This window comes from Anarrhichthys ocellatus, unplaced genomic scaffold (genome assembly GCF_004355925.1).
Source record: "Anarrhichthys ocellatus isolate YVR2014 unplaced genomic scaffold, GSC_Weel_1.0 scaffold80, whole genome shotgun sequence".
Classification (NCBI taxonomy): Eukaryota; Metazoa; Chordata; class Actinopteri; order Perciformes; family Anarhichadidae; genus Anarrhichthys; species Anarrhichthys ocellatus.
This window is the reverse complement of record NW_022280110.1, coordinates 426,614-449,861: the sequence shown is the minus strand read 5'-3', so window position 1 is coordinate 449,861 and position 23,248 is coordinate 426,614. Positions and strand designations below refer to the sequence as shown.

Below are 23,248 nucleotides of genomic sequence, written 5' to 3'. Positions count from 1 at the left end.
TGCAAACTCATGTTTCACCATCAGTGACAACGGATAAACTAAGTCCTACTGTACTGATATTCATTTCTACGAGTGTACGGGAATAAATATTGAGCTTTAAAGATTTAGCAATACCGGGTATAATGCTGTACAAAATACATTAATTATACTAACTAAATATGGTATAAACTTAAATTGACTTGAACAAGTTGTTAGTATAACGAATGAAAAACACTATTGAACATGAATAGATCATTTAAAAGAGCTGCTTCCACACATTTGTGTTAAATATTTACTTTTTGTCTTTTTCTATCTTTTTGTAGAATTAAAGTAAAATACCTGACTTTTGTTTTTCTTCAAATAAGTGTCTTTGTGAATACTCCATGTGTTAAGATCCGTGGTCCTAGATCCCAGATAAACTATTGTAATGCCTTAGCTGATCAGGCTGTCACTGCTTTATGTACCTGTTAATTAAGCACAAAAAATCATGTTAGGATTTATTTTTGATTTGACTAAACTGTGTGAAATGGAAGATACTGATCTGCACTGCAGACCGAGTGACGTGCTGGTTATGTCTGAATCTCAGGATGACATAAATGAAAAGGACCTGATATTGAAATTGAAAAGAGGTATATCTTATAACGGTGTTAAAGGGATAGTTCACCCAAAATACTCAGTTACTTAAGATAAACCACACACCTTGTCAAACTGCTTTCAACCAGGTCTATGGTTTATCTTGAGTAACCGGGTCATGATTACTGGAAAGAGACATTGCTGTTGAGTTTTTGAAATGTGTTTTAATTTGGCAGACAACTCTATGGCCAATATTTCCAAAACAACTCACACCAAAACAATATAGATTGATAAATAGCGCGTTAGAGGAAAATTATGTATTTTTGATTTGGCAATGTACTGTCCCCTGTGTTTGAACTCGTCTGAGATAAGCCTACACACTAATGCTGTTATGCTGATGTAAGAAACGGGTGCTGAAAATAAAGCACTTCCTCTTGTGTCACAGAGTTGACATTTCTGTATGCGTCAGTGTCTATGTGTGTGTGTGTGTGTGTGTGTTAGTATTGTGCAGAAAGAGTGGTAGAGGCCAATGAAGCATTGCCCTTTAAGTCCCTGACACTTTGGTGTGATTGCTGGAGGCTGGGGTCAGTTATCTAGTTTTCCCGAAACATGACCATCCCAGCCTTTCACAGCTGAACTTTCCGGAAGCAGATGTTTACTCAACAGAATGTTCGCTACTCTGTTTAATGTAACGGTCCGATCTAACATGAGAAGGCATTTCTACAGGCATTTTTAAGCACAAATGCATAAAAGAGGCATGGCACTCATAGAAAGAAAGACTTAACTGGTACTGGGGTGTACTAGAGTTGTATTATGTTTTCTGTCAAATGAAAATTATTCGAGTGACTTAAAGTATTTCAGGGTGGGCTTGTACAATCCAAGTCTGTGGTCATGGACATGTAAAGATGTTGGTGTTTACAAGGCAGACAGGAATGCTAGGGAGTTGCTTTATGGGAAGTGTAGTTTCTTGCATTTTTGTAGCCTGATCCACCACAACGAGGTCATGTGGACCTGTATCTTGAGCTGAGTTAGTCACTAACAAGCGGCATGTATATGATACATCACCTTTTCAGTGAAAGCGTTAGAGTGTGTGTCAGTGTACGTCACCATTGTAGCACTGTAGTGACTATCCTCACTATTTCAATGTCTGTATATGTGTGGACTGGGTGGTTGTATTTCTCATCTATGCTATTTGTTGCACTGTGCTCATTGTGTGTATGTGTGTGTGTTTATTCGTTTTAAAGTTTGGAATATCGTATGTACCGTTGTTGCTGTTGCTAAGGAAGTGTAGTGGTTCAAAAGTCCAGAATTTGAGTATATTCTTGACTATTAGCAAGTATTCAGCAAAACATACAGTATGTTTTGTCTTGGGGGGAAAAGGCAGGTTCTTTCCCAAATACTGACTGAAAGGTCATGTTGCGATTGCAATATTTCCACAATGCAAAGCAGAACCAGCCTTTTTCTAGACCTTAAAATCAACACCCACACCTCAGATGTGTTGAGTGATTCAACTGAATCAAAAATGTTAACATGGAAGAATTACTCAGATCTCGAGTGAAACTACAGTGTAAGATACTCCGTTAGAAGTAAAAGTCCTGCATTCAGAATATCACTCAAGTACAAAAGTATTAGCATCAAAATATACTTCAAGTACCAAAAGTAAAGGTTCTTCCGGTACAGAATGGCCCAGAATAATATTGATTATATTATTGAATCATAGTTATTCATGCGTTAATCTGTTCATCACTTTAATTTTGCAGCTGATGAAGTTGGAGCTGATTTAAATTACTTTATATACTGCATTGTGGTTTAATCTATAATACTACATCATCATTTATTAGTTAATTATATTTTGTATTATTAATCTGGATCTGCAAAGCAACTTAAAATATTAAATAAATGTAGTGGAATACATTGTACAATATTAACATCTGAGTTGTAGTGGAGTAGAAGAATCAGACAATTAAAATGAAAATAAAAAAATACTCAAATACAAGTACCTGAGAATGTAGTTAAATTCCACCACTGTTAACATACATACATTTATTAACTAATAACTATACTTATTACCAATACTAATTACCAACAACTAATATTTTCAATATCATAATTCATAATTAGTCCGGAAAGTAAACAATAGAGCTTGTTTGTAAAGCAAAACATTTCCAGGGGAAGAACCCCCATACTGAGGTCCAGGCTCAGCATCAAATGTCCTGAAATTCTATACATTTATATATATTTGTACACATTTCTCAGTCTTAATAACTCAAACAACAACTAAAACAAATTTCTGTACTAGCTATAGCTGGATGCCTTTTTTTTTCAAGTTAGAGCAATGGCCCCTCAAAAAATGTTGAACTATCACTCACACACAGCAACCACTCTCACTCATGCACACACCCAAAGTGATGTCAGAGGTCACAGAGGGGAGATGGGGTGGAGTGAGTGAGTGTTTTAGGGTGAGTGTGTGTCAGAGAGGTGGGAGGGACAGTTTTGTGTGTATAAATACAGGACTGGGATGGACACCAAAAAGAAGAGCGCAAAGACACCCTGAGGGGCAACATTTCACTATACGTGTATAGGAAGAAGCTATGGCAAACATCAGAGGTAAGTTTACTATTTATTGTTCTATCTGTCTGTCTGTCTATCTATCTATCTGTCGTTAGTGCTTTTTGTCTATATATCTTGCTCCCTCTATCTCTTTGCAGTCCGTATTACAAACTGTATGGGAGATTTTTATGTGTGTGAAAAATGTGCTGATGCATGACTCGACACTTGGGTGTGATATGACCCATCCTAATTCCTGCAGCAAGTACAAGTCTGGCTAAGACAGGGATCCGACTGGCCAAAGGAGGCTACATTTAAAAGGAAATTTAAATATATATATTTGTTTGCTTTTGGCATACCACCATGTTACAGTATGTTGGTTGAGCTACATTTATCGTCAACATTTTGGGAAATATACTTATTCACTTTCTTGCGGGGAGGTAGATTAGAACATGTCTAATGTCTGAACTCGGAGACAGTTGGCTTAGGTTAGCATAACAACTGCAAACAGGGATACAACTACCATGGCTGTGTCAACGGGTAACAAAATGTAACCTTTAAACCTCACTAATTAACAGGATCTCATTGGTATCTCCGCTAGTTGCCTGGAAATGTCATAGTGATGTCAAGACTCCAGGAAGTCACTGAGCTTGGCATGGAAAAAGCAAACACATTTTCACACAAACCTCTGTTAGATCACAATTTGTCATTTTGACACATAGGTTTTTGTACGGATTAAACAAACAAAATATGACGTGTTTATCAGTGAGCTTTAGAGGTGTTGGTAGGTAGATGTTATTAGGCTTCATTCTTAACTCAGTTCAGCTAATTGTGTCCTTCATATTATTTACTCTACGGTGTTGTAATGATCTTCTCATCCAACTCTTGGCAAGAAAGTGAATGAGTGTATTTTCCCAAAATGTCCAACTCTCTAAAGGTGAAACTAGGTGAAATTCTTCTATCGCTGCCAATATTTTATTTGGCAACAAGACAGCCGACCACAGACACAGTTTATGGATTGTTAATCTTTTTCTCTTTTAGGTTTGATTATGGATGTGAATCTGAGAAGTCGGGAAAACAACTTGGCTCACCGCACCAGGGAGATCGATAGGGAGCGCCTGATTGTCCGCAGGGGTCAACCGTTCTCCATAACTGTGCAGTGCTCTGAGACTCTGCCTCTTAAACACCACCTGGAACTGGTCCTGCACATTGGTGAGTACAGTGTCACTGAGAAGATACTGCGGGGGGGTTCAATCTGAGCTAGTCTCCATTTACAAAGTGAATGGTGAACCCTAGCAAGACAAAAATATGTTCAACACAAAACAAAAAAACGTATTCAGCAAGTAGGTATACATTTTGACTGCAGTCGATTCAATCCTTCTACCAGCAGTTTAGCCTGTCCTCTGGACCGGAGTGTATTATTCTCTTCCAAGCAAGCTCCATCATTCTATAACTTTTAATAACTAGTCACTTTTACCAGATTCACTACCATGTCATTGCTACAGCAGAGCTTATTATTGAATCCCAACACTTAAATCATGTCGAACATGAACATGAAACACGTTTCACACTTTATTGCTTTACCTGTACCATAAATGCTGCTGTAGCGGAAAAAAATTTCCCCTTGCGGGATGAATAAAGTAACTATCTATCTAATATTAAACAGCTTTCGTAAGACAACCTGTGTGTTGCTAGATATCCTGAGCCCCATAAAAAAAGAATAGAGAACAAATGTAGTTAAGTTACAGTTAGTTAATAGTTAGTCAGTCCTAGAACCAAACTACAGTGTTCTTCTGTAAAGAAAAAATAATTCCTGTCCTGAATCCTCCATTTACTTTATGGTGATAAAGTGTATTTCCCTCACTTGTCCTACGCAGACCACTAATGCAATATTTTGTGATTCTGGCTCAGATAAACAGCAAGAAGCTGAATCGATGGTACAACACTCCGTTTCATGAACTATATAAGTGTTTTTTAATGTTTCTTCAGGTAAGAAAGACGAGGTGGTGATCAAAGTTCAGAAGGAGCGTGGGGCCGGAGACAAGTGGTGGTTCAACCAGCAAGGAGCGCAGGATGAAATGCTGCTGACTCTGCACAGTCCACCGGACGCTATCATTGGCCACTACCGTCTGGCTGTGTTGATGATGTCACCTGATGGACGCATTTTAGAGAAGACCGACAAAATGAAGTTCCACCTGCTCTTCAACCCGTGGTGCAAAGGTAAAACATAAAGCATTGTGCACACGCTGTCCGCTATGTGCTTTCTCCAAGAGGACTGACTTCACATTCACACACGACAGCTTTTAAACGTCATAATGCTTTGCCTGACATTTTTAATTTGTACTCAGTGTCACAATCGTGCGACAGGTTCAACCCATCTGAGCATTTATCATCACCAGCATCATCAAAACACCAAATTATGGAGATTCTCACAACAGTGTCATGTTTTTCTAATTGAGGCCCTCAAACGCTATGATAATAATGAAATAATTCATAATGCAAATTTATGTTGTTGTTTCTGCTTTGTGTGTGTGTGTGTGTGTGTGTGTGTGTGTGTGTGTGTGTACCAGATGACGTGGTGTACCTCCCTGATGAGAGTCTGCTCCAGGAGTATGTTATGAATGAAGATGGAGTCATTTACACGGGGTCCTGGGATAGCATAACGAGTATTTTCTGGAGTTATGGACAGGTAGCTCTCTTTCTCTTACACACACACACACACATGCACATAAACTGCGTGAATGGGTTGAGTACATCGGTGTCTGTCAGGCCAGTAGTTGACCTGTGCAAATTGTCACAGCAGTGTGACAGTGCACTTGGGTGCTTCAGCTGGATCAGGAAATGTGTTTGTTGGACGGAGGAATCTTCTGGATGGGAGGCGAGAGAATGTAACCAAACCACACAAACAAGGGCTTGTTCCTTCACAGCTCGCAGAGAGGAAGACAAACAGAGAGAAGGCCCAAAGACAGACAGACAGGGAGGTGGTTCAAGACACAGATTGACCGATGGGAAACAAATGTGATTTGAAATCTGTTTTAAAAAAGGTTGCGAAGCCTCTCCTGTTCAACAACCAACCTTACTTTGCTTTGCTTATCCCTCGTATTTTCTGTCCGTCTCACTGTGACTCTCTGTCCCTCAGTTTGAGGACTATGTGATGGACATCTGTTTTGAAGTCTTGGACAACTCCAAGGATGCCCTGAAAAACTCAGAGATGGACATCAAGCTCAGATCTGACCCTGTCTATGTCAGCAGGATAATCACTGCGATGGTGACGATCTCTTTCACTCTCTGCTATAACAACACTGAAGGTTTAACAAACTTCAACAAAAAAAGGCATTTTATTGTCTAAGTGGGAACATATGATACTTTACTGATCTAACCAATATGCGCTTCATAAAAGCTTTTACATTCATTGTTATAAACACCTGGGGAGAGTAGCTCCTTCCCAGAAATACCATCAAAACAGATCAATAGGACCCCAAAAAGGAGTTGTCATACTTACTCACTGTTTTACTGTCAAATGAACCCTACATACAATCATATACACATATTGTCAGAAAGATACGTGAAAATCTTACCTATTCAACCTTCTGCTTCATGCAGAGATTAAGATTTCTCCTCGACATGTTGTCTCCACCCGTTCAGGTGAACTCTAACGGTGACCGGGGTGTGTTGACCGGTCGCTGGGTGGAGCCGTACTCTGGTGGAGTCCCACCGTACAAATGGAACGGCAGCGTGCCGATCCTCCAACAGTGGAGCAAGGCCGGGGTGAGGGCGGTCAAATACGGCCAGTGCTGGGTGTTTGCTGCCGTAGCCTGCACAGGTGAGGCCTCCACAGATTTCACTGCTGCATGATTGAACGATCCCCATGAGTGCTACTGGCTGTATAAGGCATGTTTTTAGAGGAATATTTTGGTAATACCACTTATTTGCTTTCTTCACGAGAGTTAGCTTAGAAGACGGATACCACTCTCGGGTTCACAAAGAAATGTATGCATATTATCTAATTTTAAAAAAATGTGCAAATAGCACAGGAGCCCCGAGATGCTAGAATTACATGTTTTCTTATCGTCTACTTTGTGCAGATTTAGCAGCCGCAGAATAATTTTGTGAATTTGCCCCTCTGTACAGTGATTACGTAGCTGCAGCCAGCAGCTTAGCATAAAGTGTAGGTCTCCAATACTCTAAAACCTTAGTATCAACAGACAAAAGCCAATTTGGTGGGACAAATAAAAAAATGTAAGTAAGGATGGAAAGGAATGTAGGTAGGAACAGAAGAATGAGTTGTCCCAGTCTGATATGTGTTATGTTCACAGTGCTGCGCTGTCTGGGAATCCCAACACGCCTCATAACCAACTTCGCTTCAGCCCATGACGTCGATGGAAACCTCTCTATCGACATCCTGCTAAATGAAAGACTGGAGAGAATTGACGAAAGAAACAAGGCAGACAGTAGCTGGTAGGACCACACACACACACACACACACAGTCACACATAGATTCTGAATAACATTTAGTAGAAAACGTTCCATCATCTCATGTAATGAATTATATCCTCCATTCCTCTCCTCACGAATTTAGGAACTTCCACTGCTGGGTCGAGTCCTGGATGAGAAGAGGTGATCTTCCCAAAGGAAATGACGGCTGGCAGGTTTTGGACCCGACCCCTCAAGAACTGAGTGTTGGTACGTTCCGATTCTTAACCTAATCTCTGTTATTCACCTCTCTCCTACTTAACTGTCTATCTGTGGTCTCACAAGACATGTCTCACTGTGGCCACATTGAAAACTAAACGATGTACATCCCACCTGTTTATTGTTGATTTTCATCGCTTTAAACCGTTCCCAGGATTGTCACAGCTAGCTTTCTGTGGGACCATGATGTGATATTTTAGATCAGAGGCTGGTTGGTGTTTCCTATCAGCCTGATAATCAAATCGAAATACCATCTTTAAAAAAAATCATGCAGGAAGTGACTGAAAGAAATATGTACATCCACTCTTTAGGTGAGTTTTGCTGCGGTCCGTGTCCAGTGACGGCTATCAAGGAGGGAAATCTGGGAGTAAAGTACGATGCTCCGTTTGTTTTCGCCGAGGTGAACGCTGACATCGTCCAATGGATCATCCAACGCGATGGCCGACGACGGAAGGTGGATGTCTTTTGTTTTGATTCACACTCATATGTGCTCAAGTTAAAAAGCATCTGCACTTTTTAAAGCCAAAGAATAAAAAAAAGGAGCGGTGCTGATGATGATTGTTGTTGTCGTTACAGATCAAAGTGGACCAGGTGAGTGTGGGGAGGAATATCAGCACCAAAAGTGTTTACGGCAACCAGAGAGAAGATGTCACTCTACAGTACAAATATCCTGAAGGTTAGTCGGAAGGTCCCACACAGAGGAGTAGATCAGTGATTGCAGAAATTTACAGAAGCCATACTGATAAACTATCAGTATGTTATTGACTATAATCACATTCAGTTTAGGATACAGCATTCACCAACAATGTGTAGGCTCCCCCAGTTTAATCTTCTGATTGTAAGACTTGTGATTCAAGAGAAATCATAAAACTGATTGAGCATTTAACTGATGGATGCTCTGAAGCTCCATGCTTTCTGTAACTTCCACAGTTTAATGTGTGAAATATCTGCTCAGACTCATCTGTGCCCATGCTTAGGGTCAGTTGTCATTGACCAACATCTTCTCCACAGGCTCCAGGAAGGAGAGAGAGGTGTATGAGAAGGCGGGACGCCGGGTCACGGAGCCGACCAATGAGAGCGCAGAACCAGGACAACTGAAGCTGTCAATCAAGCATGCTAAGCCTGTATTTGGCACAGACTTTGATGTGATTGTTGAGGTATGTCGTGCTCTGACTGTAGCTGAATGAAAGGATGGATGACATGATAGAATAAGTAGGCTCAATTACGTCATGTATCTCATGTTCCTCCTTGTACGTGTGTTCTGATTTATGGACATTGTGTGGAATAACATGAGAGTGATCACATACAGCGGTTAGTCCATTCATCCAGTCATGAATCCATTCTGTCTGCAGGTGAAGAATGAAGGAGGCAGAGAGGCTCATGGTCAGCTGACCGTGCTGATCACCGCTGTAACTTACAACTCTATCCACCGAGGGGAGTGCAAGAGACAAACAGTCAGTGTGACAGTGCCAGCTTACCAAGGTAGCTCAAATTAAACACAAAAGGTCTCTGGTGCACCATGATATACAATTCTTTACAAAAAAATGTGTGTGTGTGTGTGTGTGTGTGTGTGTGTTCAGCCCACAAGGAAGTGCTGCGTCTGCACTATGACGACTATGCCAAGTGTGTCTCTGAACACAATCTGATCAGGGTGAAAGCCCTCTTAGAGGCTCTGGGAGAGAGCGAGCCCATCATGACCGTGGCCAACATCCCACTGAGCATGCCTGAACTCCTCGTACAGGTGAATACACACTGAGCACGCCCAGAGGTCATAGTAGCATTTAGAAGGTTTAATATGCTTGTGTGATGTGTTTATGAAAGGTAGAGGACTGATTAGAATGAAACTACGAGTGCACGTCTCAGTTGATCTAAAATAAGATTTACGTAAGAGTTTGATTTTTCATAAATGAGATTTAACTGCAGGAGAAACATCTCACAAATCATTCTTGGAGGATGTTTCAACAGATTCAACAGTCGTGGAAAAAATGTGTATGTAATTTAAAAATCACCACATTTGTGGGCCTGTTTGATATCTAAGATCTTAATGTTAGCTTTCAAAATGTTATTCCTTGACCCCATTTGGTTGAAGTTTCTGTATATAACCACACGAGGACTTATTTGCAATCAGCTGACATCTCCTTGGATTTCTGAACTTTTCTTGGAGCACAGCAACCATTTTAGGAACTGAAGAACCTTGCCTGCAATTTCCCTGAAGAACCCAGGCTCTAGATTTAGTTCCTGATGTTTGATATTTTGTGACTGTGATGTCCTACATTGTCATTTGTACCCTGATCAGACATCTGTCGTCTATGTTCCAGATGCCTGGGAAGGCTGTTGAACAGGAACAAGTAACAGCCTTCATCTCCTTCACCAATCCTCTACCAGTTCATCTGAAGGGTGGTGTGTTCACTATGGAAGGGGCCGGCCTACTGTCGCTCACTGAGATCCCTGTTAAGTGAGTACTGAGTCAGCCACCTTCACTGCAAAGCATGTGTAAAGAATGGACAGGCAATATATGACATCACTGCATGTATCACACACACTAGAATCAAAGACAGTGGTTATATCTAATCATCCTTTCAAAACGTACATTTATTTCCAACGTTCAACTGATGAAAGTCCGTCGCTGTAACCTCGCAAAAAAGTTAGTTAGAGAGCGTGCAGGATTTTGTTTGCAACTTTTGATCTATTCCTCTCTCTCCTACGCACCTGCCTCGTAACAAATGTGCAAAGTCTTCTGGTTTGAATATCTAAACATCCAAAAGGAATTGAAAGATGAGGCCTGGTCTCCAAAAACTTTGAAGTCTATGTTAGAAGTCCAGATGCACAATGGATCAGAAATTTAGTATTTTCAGTTCAAAAACTAGCTTTTGTAGCCGGTCTAGCTGTGTTTGATCAGTGGGTCATGTTGTATGATAACTTTCAAAATTATAAACTTTTAAGAAGCCACTGCCTCGATTGTCATTCATGCTCCCCTGAGGATGACTCTGAAATACTTTTCATGTAGCGATGGCAACAGATCAAAACTACAATATAAAACTAAAGCATATATCTTTCTCTCTCCCTCTCTCTCTCTCTCTCTCTCTCTCTCTCTCTCTCTCTCTCTCTCTCTCTCTCTCTCTCTTTCAGTGGTAATATATTTCCCGGCCAGAAGGTGTCTGTCAGGCTCTCGTTCTCACCCATGCGGTCGGGGGTCAAGAAGCTCCTTGTGGACTTTGACTCTGACAGACTGAAGGACGTGAAGGGAGTCGCCACTGTGGTTGTCCACAAGAAATACCGCCCTGTATACACTGGACGTTATTGAGAACCTTTGAGCTGACTGGGACACGACTCCGCGGTGGGTTGGTTGATGCTGGAGGCCCCGCGGTCATTTCATCTGATTTTGCCGGATTCCAACTCTGTGGCACAGATGACGAGTATTAAGAATAACTATATAGAAATAGACATCTTCTCGCTGACGGTCCCATTTAATTATGTAAGTCATCAGTATTAAATTGAGACAGTTTGAGATGTGTCCTCCAAGATGACTGTGACCTTATCCACTTAGAAATACTGGATACAGTGTTTAAGCCCCTATGTGTCAGATTAGAACATTTCTGACTTTGTATTATGCCTGGCACTACATGGAAATGCACAGAGGTGACGCCTCTAGAAATAATGTAAATACAGAATAATTTGCTTTGTGTTTATGTTCCTCCTCTGTACCACTTCATTTATTTATTTCTTACTTGACTGAATTGCCAAGTTTCCTTCCATCTTTGTTTTTTTCTCCTGATCAGCTTTACAGCTGATTTTTGGTCCCCGATAATGAAATGACAACCATCAGGGCCTTCAGTGGTTAAAAACATTGTGCTAAATGCGTTCTTTTGCACACTTGTTGAAAAGTGTCTGACTTCACAAAAATGTATGTTTCATGTCTTGCTTCTTAGGTCCCTTATTGCATTGTTTTTTAATTTTAATTTAATTTAAATCAAAATATGATTGGAAGAAACCAATCATTTCATATAATTTAATCCTAATATGATTATGATTTTTATTATAATTCTGTGTTCAAGCTGATAATGATACATGCTAGCATGCTTTCAATAAAAATAATCGTTTCACCAGTATTCACTTGATGGCATGTTATTACTGTAACACTGATGTCTGAGCGAGGCGAAGGGATGTCTATCTGCAACATTACTTTAAACTGTACAGAGGAAGTCATTCTACATCAGAGGGACTCATACTGTCACTCAAAGAGTTGGAGTTTAAAATAGTGTAGGAACATAAGATGTATTAAGTGGTCCTGGTTGAAACAACATTTATTGCTTTCATCTGCAGAGATTGAACGCATCTATAAGAAAAGTTGTTAAACTTCTGTGAGCTGTGAAGGAACAAGCTCTTGTTTGTGTGGTTTGGTTACATTCTCTCACCTCCCGTCCAGAAGTTTCCTCATTCCAACAAACACATTTCCTGATCCAGAAGAAGCCCCAGAGTGTCCGATGTCACACCGCTGTGACACTTCACACAGGTCAACTACTGGCATACTCAAGCTATTCACGCAGTGTGTGCGTGCGTGTGTGTGTGTGTGTTTGTGTGTGAGAGAGGGAGCTACCTGTCCATAACTCGAGGGAATACTGTTGATGTTGATGTAATCCCAGTTCCCCATGTAAATTACTCTCTAATTAACCTTTTATTCATCTAAAATGAATCTTCTTTCATAACGTACTCTTGGAGCAGACGCTCATCAGGGAGACACATCACATTATCAAAACAAGGAGTTTAATACGACTTCTGGTAATAGGCTCAACTTATTATCCAAATGTTGTTTTTAATATTGCTCACATCTTAGTGAAAGCATTTATTTTGCTTGAGAATGTATGAGTGAGGAAGAATCACCATGTTACAGTCTGTCAGTGCACAGCAGAGACTCAGAGGCAACCTTTTTTTTTGTTGATTAAAACTTGCTTGATCTGACTACACATAACAGCGATGTAACAACTACATAATTATACAACAGCAAGTAGGATGTCATTGGTTACAAGCGGACTGTGAAAAGAGCTCTGTATTGGCATTTACTTATTAAGGAAATATTTAGTTAGTTATTTAGTCGGAGTTTGACGATTAACCTACAACCAAAGTCGGGTCATTTTACCACTACAGCTAAAGCACCAGCAGAGAGAGCAACAGAGCCGTGCTTAAAGTTGAGCCCTTGTTGCTATTGAATAACATGACGCTGTCTTCTAGTCAACAGTCTAGCATAAATACATAAACCTAAAACTAGAACCATCTATCTATACTGTTGTTTTCACTTGCAGTGTCTCAGGTCAGGATGGCCGAGCGGTCTAAGGCGCTGCGTTCAGGTCGCAGTCTCCCCTGGAGGCGTGGGTTCGAATCCCACTTCTGACATCGATGTTTTCTTACATTTATATAAATACCGTGTCGGTTTCTACACACTTACCATACATTGTGTTTACGACGTGTTTTACCCATACAACATAGTTTGCCATACATCTGACCAATGTACATATTAATATTACATATTCAATACAAACCGTATTGTCCATTTTAGTGGAAATTTGTAATTGACTTCTTACACCTAAGCAGAATAGAATAGGCCAATCAATATGTAGGCCTACCTCCATAAAGAAAGAAAAAAAATCTGCTTAAAATAGAGATCAATAAATACAAGTTGAGATATATTTATTAGGCTATAGTCATTTATTCTTGGCTGTTTTTGTGTGTTCATATTGTCTTTGTACGGTCTGACCCATATATGACATCGTGTGTGTTTAGTAAAAGTGATGGAGTGAATGATGGTTGCTATTATACTATTTTGTTTTTCTTTATTTTGGACTTTCAATGTTAGAAATGAGATGAAACATGTTTTCCAGTAGCCTAAAAGACTGAATCAGTTTCACTTTGACACAAAAGTCTTCCTCACCGTTGTTTTATTCCGATTCCTTGTAGGAATATCTTGATTTTGAGTTACACATTTATAGCATTCTACCAGGTCATATGTGTCATTCATTAAACTCAGTGCAACAGCACATCACCCATTTGTCTTAACATGATACATGCGGAGGACAAATATGAACATACATCAACACCAAGAGGGTGTCACTGTGTCAATTTCTGTGTGTTTTTTCTTGTGTTCACCTCCTCCTGGTTTTCAAACACATTAATGAGTCACTCTGAGTCAGAGACCTCTGACAGATATATGGGAGGTGCTAGGGGGAGATAACGACGGTAAAAGAGGGAGAGACTAAAGCAGGATGATGAAATACTCACTGTATGTGTGTTTGCATGTGTGTGTGTAAGTGAGAGAGAGAGAGAGAGAGAGAGAGAGAGAGAGAGAGAGAGAGAGAGCGAGAGAGAGAGAGAGAGAGAGATAGAGGGCAAGGTGTACAGAGACTCACACACCAGCACCATTAGACACCTGTCAGTGCAGGTGGAGAGAGTAACTGCTGGATATCGGAGCCTGGAGGTTTCACTGGAGGGCTCCTCTTTAACTCTCTCGACAGTTTTCTTTTTATGACTCTAAGGACTTTGTCCATTTGTGTTTTATTTAATATTTGTGTTTTGGACATAACTTAACTTTAATCTGAAGGTTCAGTCTTGCTGTTGCCATCAGTGGATGAAGTCAATGGTTACTGAATCCCAACAGTCAGGTGTTCTTTGAGGAGTAAAAAACTGTTGGAGGAGGAAAGTTTTCCTCACAGACTGCATCTCATCCTCAAGGAGTTTGTTGTTGCTGCTGTTTCTGAGACACCCGTCTTCAGCGAGCTGCGTGATCATGGCAGACTTCCCGTCCAAGGTTTCCACGGAAACTAGCTCCCCCAACTCCCAGAGCGCTCAGCAGGGGGGCAGCAGCCTCCGAGGGATGGCCGCCGACGTCACCACTATGCTGGACATGTCCTTTATCCGAAGCATCCCGGCCATCCTCATGATGGCTGAAATAGTATGTAACAGACGCAGAGCTGTTCGGTTTCTACTCGATTCAACTGTGTAACTACTATTCTATTCTAATGTATCCGGCTCTCATAAAACGCCAGCAATGATATGTTGAAGAGCCACTGTGTGGATAGGGTAATCCAACCTGTTGTACCTGTCATTAGTTAGGATGAGTTAAAGGCAAACCACACAACATGATAAACTTGTCATCATGCAGTCAACATTACAGCAACTGCGGATAAAGATATTTGAATAGCTTTTTCTGATGCCACAGGAATTTGAATGTGTGTCAACAAGCTTCAGCCTCTGCTGTTTTGCTTGGCGGTGTGCACACACGGTCATTTTCTGCTCAAATTAGCAACTGGCATAGAGCTGAGAGCTGAAAATGACATTGATTGAGGCATTTCTGAGATAGAATTTGATCTGAGAGTCAGTGGGAGTGTTATGTTTGCTCTAATGCAGGGTAGGAAAACAGTACTGAGCTTCAGCTCAAACTCATTTCCCCTCTCCGGTGATGTATTTGCATTAAACTCTGTCCACACAGAGGACATGTGACTGGAGATCTTTGTCCCCTGAAGGCTCTGTCCCCTCCTATCACACCCCTCTGACCATCCCTTCATTACACTGAACCCATAGCTTCTCCTTTAACTCATAGGACCCTAGCCCTATTTTTAGGCCTCTGCTCGAAAATTGCATAGCCATACTCAAGAGAGTCCCGAGCTCTAACTACAAGGTCTATTTAAAAAAATGTGATGCTAGAATACTGGTAACACTTGTGAGATGTGTTGAATTGTGTAAATATTGTGTATATGTTACTGATTAATAACTGATACACTTATGGCACAGCTCAAATTGGAAAAATTTCTAGGTTCGCCTGAAAAAAAGCACTTGTATTGAACATTTTTTTTTTTAAATAATGCAGCTGCAAGCCTAAAAACACGCCACAGACATAGAACACGTTTTACATGTCCCCACAACATATTTTACTTCGATTGAGTGAAGCAGGCCAGCATAAATGGTCATAAATATCAAAATTTAGATTTTCGGAACCAGCTGTTGCATTGCTGTATACTAATTTTATATACTATATAACTAAATATTAACTATATAGTCACTTTTCTTATCACTAAGAGTGTTCAATAATCCTAATAAATCAGTTTGACACCATTTTGAATAATTTTGAGCAGTTATGATGTGTCATATCTGTCATTCATAACAATAAATGGCTCATAATGTGTGTCTATGTGACTTTGGTAAGGCCGATTTACTCGTGTGAGACATTTTTAGATGCGGGATAGTCCAACGGGAGCCATGCAGGGGTGTTTGATCGTATCCGGGTCTGTTTACTGACTAAAAATCGCAAAATGCTGGGCGAACCCCCCTCTCTACATGGATTGCTCCACCCCACAGAATCGTCTGCCATTTTGTGATTCATTCCGCCAGCGCATTGATCTCACTCACGGACATGCAGCAGAACATGGCGGGCAGAGCTGTGCAAAAATCGGCTCGAATAAATCCGTTTTTCATCGCCAAAACCGTCAAAACGTAAGTTTTTTTTACCCAATTATTTTTCTCGTGACCTGCGGCTGATGTTGGCGTGCATACCCATAACTTTTGAACGGTTTGAAAGAGAGTAATTTGGACGCCGCTGTGTGTTTCCGGGTCGAATCGTGCCCCTCCTGCATGTGTTCATCCGCCATGTGCGATCCTGCTCCGTGATGAGAGAGCCATAGAGTGAGCATAGGTCGTCGATTTTTGGCCAAAATTGTGGCAAATCTTCTAGATATCTTCCAGATATGATATTAGTTCATGTATAATTGTGTTTGCAGTGTTTACAATGGCTGGTATGATGATGTTGCTCGGACTTTTCCTGTTAATTCGGTATTTAATATGTCTGGAGCAATAATCATATTTCTTTATGAAAAATGCTTTCTACGACACGCTGAGTGCTGCACACTCTAAAACAGCCCCCCGTGGGGGGCTCTCGGGTCCTATGTTAAGGACCGAGCTACAATGTTCATTCTGTAAATTATGGGATTGTTAAACATGTGTTGCCTCTCTGTGCTTAATGAGTGGCAAGCTTTTATTGGCTTTTGATGGCATTGTAGTAGTCGGGCCAGTTATCTAGCAGCATCAAAAAGTTGTTTATCTCTGGTTAAGTTTATGAGGTGCGGCAGGTAAACCCTGAGGTGAAAACGACAACTACAAGGGTCATCGTTTCAGCCCAACTCTTGGTGAAAATAAACAGCAACCTTGGCCTGTGATGTTTCTGGTATAGTGTGAACGGATAAACAGGCTTATTCCAATGTGAATACACCATTAATACTAAACTAGCTTGACAGTAAATCTTCATGGCCAGATTTGACCCATACAAGAGCATCGTCTGTACAGGCATGTTGATCATTTGTATTGTGGCACTTTTAGTCTCAGGGGATTTGTTTTAATCAGGTCATCATTTGAGCTGCACCTGACTGAACTGTGTTAAAAATGTCTAATTTTGCTGACTTGTCCCAGAATGAGTAAGAAGAGAATTTCAAAAAGGTTGGTTAGACTTTTCATACTCAAGCTAACCATGGGCAGGTTTCAGTAAAACCGGATACATATTTAAATGATGACACTATTTCCATAATTACACAATAATATGTGTGTGGCAAGGTAATTTTCCATTTTCCTCACCCATACTTGGGCAACAGCAACAGAAAGGGAAGAGCAAAGGAGCAAAAAAAAAGGTAAGTGGCAGAAAAGTGATTTGAAAATGTTTCGAAACCAAACGTCTCTCCTTTCTACGTCACTGCACTCATTCATCTGCAGTGTGTATATTCATAGGAGAGCCGGTATCCTTTTTCAAACGTCCAGCTCCTAATGCAATATTGATAAATAATATGCCCAATGCATTCAGCGTAATAAAAGACATCTGCATAATAAATACATACTGGAACTTGTTGTAGTGTGCATGGTTTAACTTGATGGATGCTTAAACGTCCTCCTTATCACACAATTAGACATTATTTCACCTTTCTCCTGAGACTGATTTGTCCATAATTACATTCAGTAGTAATACAAAGGTGGGATACATATGTCTAATTTAAGTTTGTTAGTTTCCTGCGCTAGTAATTGTGTTATAACCCTTAGTGCCCTGGCAGTGTGCCGATATTAATTATGTAATAGATATGCTGTGGATCTTGGTGGGAACATTTTACAGTTTTAGTCAGGACGTTAAGATTATCTGCTGCTGCTCTAGTTCAAAACAGAGCGCTTTGTAAAGGTCAACATCGGTGTGTGTGTGTGTGTGTGTGTGTGTGTGTGTGTGTGTGTGTGTGTGTATATCAGGTGTGTAAAAAGTGAAACTTGATCTCTGCATACATAATAGACTGTTCTGTCGTGTCCTTTCTCGTGGGACAGAAGCAGAGAGACACAGAGGCAAAGAGAGGGGCCTGGTGGTGCGGTTTCTGTCTGCATGACGTCTCTGTTTTAAAGAGCCTATGTGAAAAATGTTAGGCATGAATTTCAGATATAAATGTACTGTATACTATACAGACCCTGACCAACGATGCTGGCAGCATCTATCACTCTATATATTACATTGACCATGGTTTATGGGAGGTATGGTTTTGTTGAAATAAATAGTTGCTGGATGGATTCCGCATACAGGCATTCATGTTCTCCAGAGGATGAATCCTACTGATGTTGGTGATCCCCTGATTGTTCCTGTGGGGCTACCAGCAGGTTGACATTTGTCTCTAAAACTATTGGATGGATGGCCATGACATTTGGTCACATTCATGTTCCCCTGGGATGAATTGTAATGACTTTTAAATCAATTTATATTTAAAAAGTTCAGCAGCCAAATTCACAAATTCTAAGCATTTGTAGATAAAAGCCAAATCAATAATCATGGTCAATGGTGAACACATATATTTCATTAATTACAGAAACATGAATTTTCAAGCAAAAATTAGTTTTGTAATATGATTTAGTTAATTGTTGTGACAGCAACAATGTTTTTTTTCTACAGCATGATGATGCTTTTTGTATGTATTTGCGGTGATGGCAGCCAGCTATAGCAGAATAAAGCTCTTTCTGTCGTGACAGTACTACTATACCGAAGGCCTCTCCTTTATCTGAAGACAGCAGGTATCCGTTCCTTCTGCACTCTCTTACTGGAGTGATGTTGCGCACTGTGAAGTTTGCGCAAGGCAGATCCGCTGGTTACATTTTGTGCAACCGGCATCAGACCGTTGTAAAATAACTACAGAACCCCTGCGTGCTTATGTGCACATCAAACATGAACTTGACAGTGTGTAACATCATTCCAGCAAGAGACTGCAGATGGCACTCAATATTAATTGAGCAGCAAGTAACTATTTGCTATGTAAAGATATAGTGGAGTAATGCAGCCTGAGCAGAGAATGAAGTCGCTCTCCCTCTCTCCGGGTGTTATAAACCGAGCTTATCTGTTCTTTGTTTTGGTAGAAGGCGAGTCCCTCCCTTCATGTCCCACTAGCTAGCTAATCGTCACCACTCTGCACTGCTCTCATATAGCGGTTACCGCTAACAACGCGTCATCGTGGAAGCGTAACGCCCACACTACTCAGGTCCTGTTGGGCTGTGAGCACCGTTAGCCACCATTGTGGCTCAGTCACTTCCATGTTGGCTTGCGATGTCACAAAATATATCCCCGGAGGAGGAGGTACTAACACTTTAAATGCACATGTGAATATTTTATCGTAATTGGAAAAGATGCTAACCTGTCCTTTAACAGTTGTGTTAGGATGCAGTTGTGTGAGGTAGAGGCTTGAAGTTGTCCCCGACGTGGTCTCATTAACACATATTTTATTCATTTGAAAATGACTACTTTTCATATATTAACAGTTAATGTCTTTTAATGTCAGTAATTCAACCCTCTCTCTTCTTAGTTGGCTTGTTTGCTCTCTCTCACCTCTCTAGTTTCTGGGGCTGCTCCAGTGGGCGTTGATAGCCAGCGCTCCCTACACGTGGGTGCCAGCCTATGGCTGGGTGATGTTTGTGGCCGTCACCCTGTGGATCCTCACCACCATCCTCTTCTTCATGATCCTGTTCGGCGCCCAGGAAAAGCTCACCTTCGTCCCCTGGCCCCTGGCGGTAGGATGGGATGAAAGGGAATGGGAGAGGAAGGGAAGGGAGATAAGTGGAATGATAGGTTTTGAGAGTGGTATTCCAGGGTGTGGAGAAACTAGATCAAATGTACTTTTATTCATCAGTTTCTGGCCTTAAAGCCCTCTTTATAACATTAAACAGTGATGGCTGAATAAACAATCTATAGTTCTATGCTATTATTTGAGAGGAATTTGATACCTAAAAAAATCTATCCTACTTCAAACCTACTTCAAACATCTTTCATGTGAAATCTTCAAAACTAAAATGATACCATTGACACCACTGAGTCTCCGTGGGCTGTTGATATTAGTTATATTCAGATTCAGACTGAATAAGGCACACTCTCTCTCTGCTGTCTCCTAGGCAAGACATTAGGGCATTTGGTCATTAAATGCATTGATAAATGGTTCAAAAACAAGACGAAGGCAGAAGGATTTACGCTGAAGTATCCCTGTCAAGGATCAAGGATCAATCGAGGTTTGATCAAATGAAGAGGCTGACGAAATAGGACAGTGAAGTAGGTTATGAAAGGAGAATTCCAAAAGACAATAGAAAGGTGTGGGCCAATAGACAAAAGGGGACACAGGGACAGAAGCTTTCAGATGGAGTGTGGCTAATGTTTCTCCTCTTTTGCTAGGTGATGGCGTATCACGCCGCAGCCGCGGTCCTCTATCTGACCGCCTTCCTGGCCAACGCAGCATCCGTGCACCCCTACCGCTACTACACCAGTTTCTACGGACATATGGCAGCTGCCGCCGTAAGACGCCTGACACCACGAACACTGACTCGCATACAAAGACCTGGTTGAATATGCAAGAACCAGTCGGACATTATTCTCTAATAATGTGTCTGCAAAGGCAAATCCCAGTGAGAAGAAACAAAAGTTTGGTCACCAGATAAAAAATCTAGGCCTGCAGTCCTCAGTAAGCCAAGGTTTGAACACTGTACATTTCCTGCCCCACCTTCTTCCCTATCACTGCCATCACTGTTTGGCTAGGTGTGTTCCTGATAGCAGGTTTAGTTATCAGGCGGTGGCAGGTAGACACACACTTCCAACTTAAGATGTGAAAGAGGCAGAATAAGACGCACGGTGATGCTTTCATATTGCTGACATGGCTGCAGCGTGTCGCGTGATTCGACATTTTTTTAAGTCCAGTTACCTTTGTACCAGAGCTGCCACTAGCTCCTCCCCTCTGCCGAGTCAATGTTCAACCCAAAAGAATTTGGAAGCAGGGTATCATATGGGGGGTGTGTGTGTGCGTGTGTGTGCGTGTGTGTGTGTGTGTGTGTGTGTGTGTGTGAGAGATCACCAGTGTCAGGAAAAGCTTGCTGGATATGCTGCTTCATAGTCTTTTCCACAGGCTAAAGTCCATGCTGGTTTACAGCTACGGTAGCATTTAGCACACATGACTTCACACCCACACACACACGGCCTATAGGCCCCTGTCCTATCACACACTCTAGTCAGCTCCATTTTATTGCCTCTGAGGCACACCGGTCCAGATAAATTAGCATTTAGCAGGTATAATGGCCAATTAGGACATTGTTAAAGTGATTGAATCACAAGTACCCGGGATCTTTATAGATCTGAATATATAAAGGCGTAAATCTTTGATTTATTTCGACTGTTGGACTTTTGCCCTGCTTCCTGAAGTCATGTAAAAAGGTATAATTGTATCTCTTCTCCCCCTTTCACTTCCTCTGAATGTCTCCCTCCCTGTTTCTCTGGCTCTTTGTCCGTCTGTTCAGTTCTTTGGTGCTGTGGTGACCTTGGCATACGGTGCCAGTGCTTTCTTCTCCTATCTGAGCTGGAAGGGAGATGGAGGGAACGCTGCCACCAACACAGTGCCGACCTAGGACTCAAACATGGGATGCTGATCTCCTCGTGTTTTCTGTCCCTCAAGATGCTGTAGTTATTCGGATATTCTACTTGATACGTATGACTGCTGACTCTGGTAACCCAAATCCTGACCTCTTCTCAACCCCAGTATTAACAATAAGATGAAACCTTAGATATCCTCTATTATATTAGTTTTTTTTTCCAATTACTTTTGCCATCACAATATGGAAAGAAAGTGTAAAACACAACAACACAATATTTCTCTGAATTTAAGGCCTGCACTGAGGCCTCAAATTCAGGCGTTCCTGAAATCATACATTTAATGATGCTATTGTAAATATGCAAATATAGCAGACAGTGCCTTGAATTCTTGTTAATCGCACAGCCTATTGGCATCATATAGTTGCCATCACCTCCGGGTTGCATTTAGAATGCACAAATGTCAAACTCTTACCTTCTTAGACAGATTTGTATCACTCTCAGGTCTGTACGATGAAGCTTCAGCACCGGCAGCAGCCGGTTAGCTTAGCCTAGCATGAAGACTGAACACAAGGGGAAACAGCTAGCTTGTTTCTGTCCCCCTCACCAGCTCCTCCAAAGCTCACTGATTCATTTTTGTTATATTTGAACACAGCCAGGCTAGCTGTTGTTTGTGCTAAGCTATGCTAACTGGCTGGCGGCTGTAGTGTCATACATGTTGTATCAATTTTCTTCTCTTACTCTTTGCATCTTCCCAAAATGTTAAACTACTCCTTTAAGGTTCAGGTCACCCAACTATGGACGACTTTACAATGCAAACTAAATAATTTCAACTGCAGAGGAAATGCAGTTTTTTGTTCATATTCTGAATGACATACTCTGCCATTCTAACAAATATAAGAACATTGTAAAACATGTTTTATACAATGGGATCCATTTTGTAAACATTTCCTCCAGTGTGTGGTACTATGACGTGACTTTTATCAAGGAGACAAATGAAGATCCACAGTTATTGTTTTGTATTTCTTGTTTACAGAGAGCAGTATGTGTTGCATTGGTTAGGCTGGTTGAGCACCACTGTAGGACTGTCATGACCGGCTCCACTCCATGATTTTGCTTTCTGTGACGCTCATATTGGGAAGTTGCTCTAATACCAGAACATGGCCGTGCAGAAGGTGTGGAGAATGACTGTTTGCTAAGTATCTCTGTCCTGCAGAAATCCAATTACATTGTCTCTCCTGGATATACAGGCTCAGGTTGACACTTAAGCTCTCCATAGACCAAGCCAAAGCCCTGATAACGAATTGAAAAATGTACATGGGGAAATGTACTCTCTTGAGTCAGGCATGTTATAAAGACGCAGGACACTAATGACTCTTTGCTGTGGAAAAAGGTGTGTAACACACATCCTTTTGATTTTCCAGATACAGTGCTCAACTCCTTTTGTATGTGCCTTTATGACAGTGTCTTTTTGTACCAAGAATTTGAAGACTTGTGAAATGCAGTGGCGAGTGCTGCAGCTCAAGCCTGCACTTGTTCCAATAAAGCACTAGGTGATGTCAATG

General features: G+C 41.1%; 2 protein-coding genes and 1 non-coding gene across 3 annotated transcripts; all 3 read left to right on the top strand.

Moving 5' to 3' along the window:
• The first annotated feature begins 3,102 nt into the window (after positions 1-3,102).
• Positions 3,103-11,798, top strand: LOC116398259 (protein-glutamine gamma-glutamyltransferase 2-like). The gene is made up of 15 exons (XM_031874392.1): positions 3,103-3,159; positions 4,141-4,311; positions 5,089-5,319; positions 5,670-5,788; positions 6,239-6,367; positions 6,745-6,922; positions 7,416-7,557; positions 7,680-7,783; positions 8,104-8,246; positions 8,369-8,468; positions 8,804-8,949; positions 9,145-9,274; positions 9,373-9,533; positions 10,111-10,247; positions 10,922-11,798. Exons 1-15 carry the CDS (start codon positions 3,144-3,146, stop codon positions 11,094-11,096), a joined length of 2,082 nt encoding a protein of 693 aa, XP_031730252.1. The 5' UTR covers positions 3,103-3,143; the 3' UTR covers positions 11,097-11,798.
• Positions 11,799-13,100: 1,302 nt separating this feature from the next.
• Positions 13,101-13,183, top strand: trnal-cag (transfer RNA leucine (anticodon CAG)). The gene has a single exon. It is a non-coding gene; the product is annotated as a tRNA-Leu (tRNA).
• A 1,036-nt stretch (positions 13,184-14,219) lies between these two features.
• pllp (plasmolipin) lies at positions 14,220-23,246 on the top strand. The gene is made up of 4 exons (XM_031874406.1): positions 14,220-14,735; positions 19,676-19,849; positions 20,502-20,621; positions 21,614-23,246. Exons 1-4 carry the CDS (start codon positions 14,571-14,573, stop codon positions 21,719-21,721), a joined length of 567 nt encoding a protein of 188 aa, XP_031730266.1. The 5' UTR covers positions 14,220-14,570; the 3' UTR covers positions 21,722-23,246.
• Positions 23,247-23,248: the final 2 nt, after the last annotated feature.

Bases quoted from the DNA above. Each gene is read 5' to 3' on its own strand.
- pllp (XM_031874406.1), top strand. From the start codon at position 14,571: ATGGCAGACTTCCCGTCCAAGGTTTCCACGGAAACTAGCTCCCCCAAC. The intron at 14,736-19,675 runs GTATGTAACAGA...TCACCTCTCTAG, and splicing joins TCCTCATGATGGCTGAAATA to TTTCTGGGGCTGCTCCAGTG. The intron at 20,622-21,613 runs GTAAGACGCCTG...CCGTCTGTTCAG, and splicing joins GACATATGGCAGCTGCCGCC to TTCTTTGGTGCTGTGGTGAC.
- LOC116398259 (XM_031874392.1), top strand. The intron at 7,784-8,103 runs GTACGTTCCGAT...TCCACTCTTTAG, and splicing joins CCCTCAAGAACTGAGTGTTG to GTGAGTTTTGCTGCGGTCCG. The intron at 8,247-8,368 runs GTGGATGTCTTT...TTGTCGTTACAG, and splicing joins GCGATGGCCGACGACGGAAG to ATCAAAGTGGACCAGGTGAG.